The 8614-nt window shown below is 38.8% G+C and overlaps 1 protein-coding gene across 2 annotated transcripts in view; it reads left to right on the top strand.

Annotated features, from left to right (window-relative positions):
* The first annotated feature begins 6093 nt into the window (after window positions 1-6093).
* The window catches only part of LOC112146170 (interferon-induced very large GTPase 1-like), a 10559-nt gene continuing 8038 nt past the window's right edge, over window positions 6094-8614 (top strand). For both annotated transcript variants that reach the window (XM_036213342.1, XM_036213341.1), the window contains exons 1-2: window positions 6094-6172; window positions 6255-6797. In XM_036213342.1, the coding sequence (XP_036069235.1) occupies window positions 6106-6172; window positions 6255-6797 (610 nt within the window). In that variant the 5' untranslated portion in view covers window positions 6094-6105. The remainder of the gene's footprint in view (window positions 6173-6254; window positions 6798-8614) is intronic.

Raw genomic sequence — 8614 nt, 5'->3', positions numbered from 1 at the left:
ATATATATATATATAGGTACATATATTTAGAAAGTGACTATTCACATGAAATTTTATATATAAATATATATTGCAAAGCTATGCATGAAATACTACTTTGTTCACGCTGTACTTGAACAGGAAATACTCTGAATACAGAGATTATAAGTATATTCATGATTACATTCATTATAATCAAATAAATTGTATTTATGGCAGTGGCGGGCCGTGCATTTCACACCTAGGCCTTCAGTAGTGCTCCATCTGAATCAATCCAACCCTCAATAACTATTTTATGGCAATAAAACTTCTACTGCAGGTACAGCTGCCACACACACCAAAAGCATAAAAAATAACCTGATAAAATTTCAATATTATGTAGGGAGATAGCAAAATTTTACTCACCAAAAATCCAGATTATTTAAACACAAAATCCATCCTTTCTATCCTCAAGAAGATTTCAATCACTCTGTCGTGCAGAATCCGTGCGTTTCGCAGATAGAAAGTGTTCTGTGGCTGTGATAAGCTGGAAAAGGCTGCATGCGGGAATTGTTCTGGTATTCCTGAAGCCTCTTGTGGTCCAGGAGGGTGACAAACATCAGTTTTTGTGATTTTGAAATCTGGTCTGTGTCTGGAAAATAATATTGTCGGTAGTGTGCGAGGATTTCGCGCTGCACGCGCCCGCGGTGCGTTCAGGGGCCTCGTAGATTTCCTCGTATCAGCTTCCCTCCCGCTCAACGGAGTCACGGAACTCCTTTACCCGTGCCAGACAAAACTGTGCCACAACTTTACCCAGACATTCATTTTCCACCAAAAATCAGACGATGAGACGCTTTCCACTGGTAACATCTTCAAACCTGACACGCCGCTCCTCGGCACCTGTGTCCGTCACATAACGCAGAACCAGAGCGAGCTGCAATCATAGCACGTGAAAATGCTGACGTTTCCATGCGCCTTCTAGCTGGCCTTGGTTTCGCCTACTCCAAATCTGATTGGTTGAAGCAACAGTTTGGTTGACAATTATTTTATGCTACAGGGCCCGCAGAACTGATTGTGAAGGCCTCCGGGCAGATTTCTTTGACCCTAGCAACAAATGGTGCTGCAATGTGATTAGTTAATGCTTAAATAGGAAAATACACGTCTGGAAGCAGCGCAACCAGGGAGACAGCAATGAAAGGACGAAGACAGAGCATTTAGAATTATAGAATACGTATTCACGGAAATAAATAATAATTAATATCAGTCTGTGATTCAGATATTTTTAGGCCAGCAGAGAAGGCCTTGCAGGCCCTGACGGCCCGCCACTGATTTATGGTGGACAAATCTCTTTTTTAGATAGCAGGTGAAACATTTAAATAAAGACATGCAAACTACAAACTCAGCAGTAAATGTAAATATTTTGTCAATGAAAAAGGAAGGAAAAGCAAATATTCAAGAGGGAATGTGACCCCCAGAGAAAGAGGATGTTTTTTTTTACTAAAACACACCATAAAGCTTAAAGCAGCAAAAGTAGTAAACCAAAAAAAAGGGAAAGAAAGAACCCTCATGCAGCATCTCCGTGAATTCTATAATATGTTTGCTGAATTTCTATCAGAAAACAACCGAGCCCGGGTCCCAGCAGCCCTGCTGTCCCGCTATGATTGCTCACGTCCCGCCCAGATCCAGGTAAAGATCTGAGTGGTGGAAATGTCCAAATCACCTGTTGTCACTCTGTGATTATACCGAGCTACACGGTGTCCCAGTGATAACAGAGTTCACCTCCCATTCATTTAACTGCAGCTATCGGTTAGCCGCTAAGCTAGCGCCAGCTTTCACTCAGAACTTTCTTGATTTTGCTGCTCCTACAGTCAGATGAAGTTGGTTGATGTTGAATCTCTGTGAGTAATCCTTATATCCACATGCTCTTCGAACTGCAAACCGTTTGTTGTTGACGATCTATAAACTTTTATGCTAGAACTAAAAACACCGGCAGGAACTCGCACTTTTAAAGGGGAGGCGGGGCTTTGTTTTTCTGCAATTTGATTGGTTGGGCTGTCACATCAATCAAACGTGGCTCTAATTTGATTGGATGTTGGGCCAACACACGGATGTAAACATACACAGACAGAGGACCGCGGCGAGCGGATTTTTCTCAATATACTTTATAATATACTTTATAATCCGTGGATTTGGGGGAAAAATAGCAAGTCTTTCCGAGTCAGAGGGCTAAAGTCCGAGTCAAGTCACAAGTTCTATATATCAAAGTCCGAGTCAAGTCACGAGTCAGAGGTAGGAAAGTCCAAGTCGAGTCTAAAGTCGCCAAATTCATGACTCAAGTCCAAGTCATGTGACTCGAGTCCCCACCTCTGCAGCTTAGTGCTCATCTATGTGTGATAGCTGAATGGGTGTCCAATAATCCAACAGCCCTTTGGACTGACATAGAAAGTTCAATATCTAAATGTCCTTTAACAACTTTACTTTTTCTTAAAAGAGCTAAATCCCTAAGATATTTCTGCATCAATCCTATCACAATGGCAACTGTTGCAGCATGGTGGAAGGTCTCAAATAACTTCAGCACTTACCCCATTATACAATAATACAGAGTTTATGCCAGGAATGATGGATAATCAATTTCATATTTGGGCATCTAAGGGATTGTCCAAATTGCAGGATTTTCTAGAGAGACCCTCTTTGATGTAATTTGGTCAATTGATTGAAAAATATAATATTTCCAGAACAGACTTTTATCAATATTTATAAGGGAGAGATTTTGTTAGTAAATATTTTTCACACCCGGTATCTCAGGACATATCAGACATTGAAACACAGCTTTTTTTTTTTACCGAATCAACATACTCTTAGCAAATTCTACAATATACTTAAATGACATAATGCAGATACATCACATTTAAAGGGAGTGTGGCAGAGGGAATTTGGTCTTGAAATTACTGATGAGGACTGGAAAAACTCCTGGAGAAATGTGCAAACACTGATTGTAACAGAGTCAAAGCAATTCACGTTGCAATCTTGCGTAGAGCTCACATCTCCCCCTATCAACTCCAAAAATTTAAACCTGTCTCTTCTGCGTTGTTTGAAATGTAAGACTGAGATTGGTACTCTCACACACTGTTTTTGGTCCTGTTCAAAAGTTCAACACTTGTACTGGTGCCGTGACCCGGACCAGTGTAACGGATGTGAACTTTCACCTCCGTCCATACAGAAACTCACGACAGCGGGTAGAGTTTGACAGCTTTACTCTGATCTGTAGCAGGCATAAAACAAAAATTTACAATTTGTTTCCACCGGCAGTGACACATCTGGCTCCCCTCTGCAGCTCTCTTTGCTCTGCAAGGGCGGTGGCCAAAAATCATAACATTACAGTTATTAATTACATTTTTTTCCAGAAATTACATTCAGTCAACTCTAATAATTAATATATTCAACTTTTTTATGAACAAGAAAAAGTAATAATTAAAACATGTAAAAAATTATAGAGGTGAATTACAAAAAATAAATGCTCTACATGTATAAAATAAATACACATACCTGTAACAGGCATAAAACAAAAATTTACAATTTGTTTCCACCGGCAGTGACACATCTGGCTCCCTACAAGATCAAAATAAAAATGTAAAATGGCTGCTTTTCCACGACAGTCTTTCATATGCCACGTGCACCTGTTTGCTAGCCAAAAAAAATTTTCCACTTGTACAAAATGCACAAAACTTAAAATACATGAACATAAAACTAGGCAAAAAATATATTTTTATATTTTTTTTTTTACAGCTATTTGAATAACAGACCGAAACAGTATGCTAAATAACCCACATGGAAAGATTGCAAGACGTTTGGAAAAATGTGGCTTACCCTCTGCAGCTCTCTTTGCTCTGAGAGGGCGGGGGTGTGGCCACCTAGCTCAACACTAGCAGGAGCCGTGCGCACATCCGGTTTTTCAAAATAAAATACCAAAAACGATAAAATTCACGCAATAAAGAAAATAAACTGAAAACTGAAATAAAATTGGTGCCAGAGCATTTTTAACTTTGTTACACTAGCACACGCAGACGCTCATTCTCACGCACGGAGCAAAGCAACAACACAATGACGTCATCACTCTTGTAAAGAGCATGCCTTTTTGAGTAGAATCGACACCTAAAGAAAACTTATTTCCAACATAATCTTTTGAACACAGTGTGTTTACACCATTGCATTCATAAAGATCACAAACAAGCTGAAACTCTACCCAGCATGATTTTGTAATCAGCTGCTGGTCTGAGAGGGGGATTCTTCATCACTCTCCCAGAGAAACACCTGTCCTCGGGTGGAGCGTTGCGCCACGATCCATGTGCTGCTTTCTACAGAATGGAGCTTTGTTCATGTACAGAACAATAACGGTCAAAAATCCTATCCATCCCACCACAATGATACTAAAATGACTATAAATAATCTGTGGAAGAGAAGTTTCTAAAGGAAATACACTCAAGGGTTGAGCAATGTTTAGATGAGGCTCTGCATTCACTGCAAAGCATTTTCTTTGTAGCCTGGAGTTGCAGCAAACCCAAATCATTAAATATCTTTAAAAATATTCATCATAAGTGCTCCAGTGCTTTGTGGTAGTGAGACAAGCATTTATATTAGTATTTACATATTTTATCTTTGCAGAACTTACCTTAGATTGGAACATTTTAGCAAGAGTGTCTGCCAAAAATGACGCATCAGCGTGACCTGGTCTTTGTAAACAATGAGTGGTGGGATGGAGCTCTGCCTCTGACCTGTCCCAGGAGAAACTATTGCTTGAAAATTATTTCTAACTTTCCAGTTGAAAGTTAATGGCCTGCTTGTGTCCAGTGCAGGGCGCTCTTAAATAATGTCAGTAACTCACAGCTGTGCGCAATCAGTCTGTCAAGTCAATAAACATCACCACCAAAACACATCAAATTTAGGGCACTGCAAACATGCACTTCACACAAGACATGCACAACAACAAAGCAACAGAAATTATATCACATAACAGTCACTGAGTCTGTGACTGCAACCTTTCAAGGTAGAAAAGCACAATACAAGTATTTACCATTTACCCCTGGTTATTGAAGTTCAACATATTCTTTTCCTCTGCTCTCTCTAACCTCAATATGACACACGAGTTTTCTAAATTTACACACATAAACTGTTTTTCTGCGGCTACATTCCTCACCTTTCCAGAGAAAACCCCCAAATTTCACAGATTCACTTACAGTCTTTTGGGAGCTTTCATTACAGCCACATGCAGCAATAAAATAACCCTAGTTAGTCTGGAATGTAAAATTTCCATCCATCCTTTTTCTAAGAGTAATCAATCCCCTTTTGGAGCCATGGGGTTGCTGGAGCTTATCCCAGCCATTGTTAGGCAAAGGCAAAGACAGTTTACCAGTCGGAGCCACACAGAGATACACAGCCACACGCTCACATTTAATGTGAATATATATTATTTCAAAACGAGTAAAAGCTTATTTTTTTTAAGTTGTTTTGATTTGCTGTAGCTGCATAAATGCTTAGAAAATAAAAAAAATAGCTGCGTTTAAAAAACTATTTTATTTTTCCATTAAAATACAGGATTTCATAGATCATCGTTCTCCAATGTAATTAAGCTTGAAGGTTTTATTCTTATTCAAAGATAAACTAAATTGTTCTTGTTAGCAAAGCCTCACAGCCTTTCACAAGTGATGGAAGGAGTATTTTGGGAGTTTATATACTGAAAGTAAAGTCAATGCAAGTGTTTTCAGGACATGATTTGTGAAATTCACTTAATTTTTCCTCCACTGAGTTTTATCTAACCCAACAACGCTTGCTGGTGGTTTTGGTTCAAAATAAAATCTGAAAAACATCAATGTTATCTTTTGTTATTCAGCATTTTTACTGCGTTAGCTGACATGATCCTCGTTTCTGTTAGATTTTTGGACTTCCTCTGCCATTTTCTCACTTCATTTCTTTTATGTGTTGCCTCAGGATTTCTATTACAGCTCAAACATGTTACTTTCAAAGTAGCATCACAATAGACATGAACATGATCTCTGCACATTTCATTGCTGGAGTAATGTTGGCAAGTTGGCAAAAAGTGAAACTGTTTCTTACATTTGTTATATCCTTTGAAGGTGAAAAGCAAAAAAGATGGATAAAGTCAATGACGGAGCGCCAAGAGAGAAACATAGAGAACCTAAAGCTACAAATGATGAAGGTAATTAAGCACAATGAAGAATCAAAGTTAAATGACGTTTAATATTGGAGTTGAATAACTATCTTTCTTCTTTGTTTTCCAGTTGTTCCAGAACTCATACTTGCATTGGTCGGAGACTCAAACTCCATGGAAAAAGGACCAAGAAATCTCTTAATTGATCATGATGAGCATGAATCAGAAAAATCTTTTTCATCTAAACTGTATGACTTGTGTGGTCGACACATCTGTGTCTTGAACATGCTTGATCTTCCAAACATTGATTCAATCCCATCAAACCAAGAAGTTCATGCTTTCATCCTGCTGGTAGCAAACGGTCAGCACAGCAGTCATTACAGATCAGGAATGCAGTGGTTAGAGAAAACCTTTGGAAAACAATGTTTTCCTTATGTCATCACAGTTGTGACTCATAACCCACATGAAAACTGTGAAAATGCAGTAACAGATTTAAAAGCTTTTGGAAGTTTTTCAGAGAAAAGATACCAAAAATCAAAAAGAAGAATGGATGAAAAGGAATTAGTTGCTCTTTTAGAAAAAATAGATGTCATGATCTCTGAAAACAAACCTCCATGCTGCAGTTTCATGATTACTGACACAAAGGAAGATCAAAAAGGAGGAGTCATTACAGGTAAGATTTACATTTAAATGATTAAAAAAGTGATGGTTTTATAATGTTTTTGGTACTTCATGGTTTTTGTCATGTTTCTTAGTTTATTTTTCAATATTTTTTCTGCTACCAAGCCTGGTCTCCTGTACATTGGGTCCTGCACCACCAGTTTTTGACAAACTCAGAAGATGGTTAGTCAGAATAATGCATTTAAAGGAACCAATCCTTTTCATTCCTGCAGGCCACATTCAGTGATATCTAATGAAAAGTTATATTCTGTTGTTTCATTTTAACAAGTTATTAGGTAATTAACTGCAGAAAACAAACAGTAAAAAATATTAACAGATATGATTGTTGTCATATATGTAGAAAATTGATTATTGACAGAATATCTTTCAACTAAAACAAAATTAAGAAAAATCTATTTTTAAGATTATCAATATTTAACAAAGAAAATAAATAGGTTGTACAAAGAGTAAGTTTACCTTAAGGCACTAGACCCAACCAGTGCCTCTCTTAATATACAGACATGGAGTTGCCCCAAGAGAAACAAACTTCTCCTTTGTTCTCTCAAGTGGCTACCTACGCCCCTAACCCCGGGCTTACACCGCCAGCGTCAGGGCTCAGTTGCGTGCACCGCAGTCTTTTCCTAACATTAAAGGTACGAGAGGAACTTCCACTGCAGGCGTTCGCGTCTGCAGACTGACCTCTGCGTCGCTGCAAATCCGTTTCGTTTGGTTCAAATTTTGACGGATACCGCAGCTGATCGTCATCACTTTCTATGAAGTTGGGGCTATTCACGACTTAAACCGGAAACCCCGCGAGCGAATTTAAAGTGCGAAACGAACTTTCCGCTGAACTCGCCGGTTTCAGCGTGTCGTAAACATTACGTAATTTACGTGTTACTCAAAGTGTGTTGCAGCACAGCGTTGTCAGTCATAACCATGGACAACGAGAAGCTGATCATAGAGATCCAGCACTTCTCTGTCTGGGCTGAGCTTTCACAGGCTGTGGCTGAAGCTGCAGCTAGTCTACTCCCGCAATGCAACGAAGCCTTGACGCAAGCGGTGTAAGCCCGGGGTTAGGACGTCCACATGTGTGTATCATTTGTCAATGTGTTTGAACTTGCTGCAAATGTAGGCTGGATTCTAACTGGGTTATCAGATGTGTGATGTGAGCTCCAGTGGTGTGTATGGATCTGGATGCAGAAAAGCATTAGGAAGGGGTCAAAAGGTCAATCTTTGTTTCTAAAGGAGGAATCCGAATTCTTCCTCTACCCCTCCAGCTTCTCCTTACTCTTTACTTGTTGTTTTAGCATGACCTTTTTAAAGTTAAACCAATGTTATGTATTGTCCGAGTGCTGACAGCTATATGCGCTAACATAGGTGACTGGTGACTACTGATGACGTTGAGAGAGAGTGACATCTGAATTTGAAGACACAATTTTTCCATAACTCTCTGTCTGGAGGACTATGTAGAGGAAAGTTACAAAACTTAAACAATATATATATATATATATATATCAGTCTATTCTATAACACACCAATATTCAAAACAGTACTGTACACTGTTTCTTTGCTTCAGAATCCATTGGAATTAAAGTAAGTGTGTAAACCATGGAAGAGTTATGGTAACTCAAAGAGCTCTTGTTATTTTGTGCCACCTGTGACAAACCCGAGTGTAAAAGGCATAAATTAATTATTTAAGCCCCCCTACTTCCGTGTTCCATATAGGAAGTACCACTGGGTTCCAAAAAGGCTAAAGTCCCATTGACTTACATTGAGAAACAGACAGTTATTTCTCAGTCATTTTATATGTCAGAATAATCATTCTTCCTC

This window comes from Oryzias melastigma, linkage group LG8 (assembly GCF_002922805.2).
Source record: "Oryzias melastigma strain HK-1 linkage group LG8, ASM292280v2, whole genome shotgun sequence".
NCBI lineage: Eukaryota > Metazoa > Chordata > Actinopteri > Beloniformes > Adrianichthyidae > Oryzias > Oryzias melastigma.
The sequence above is the reverse complement of the archived record's forward strand: the minus strand, read 5'-3'. Positions and strand labels throughout refer to the sequence as shown.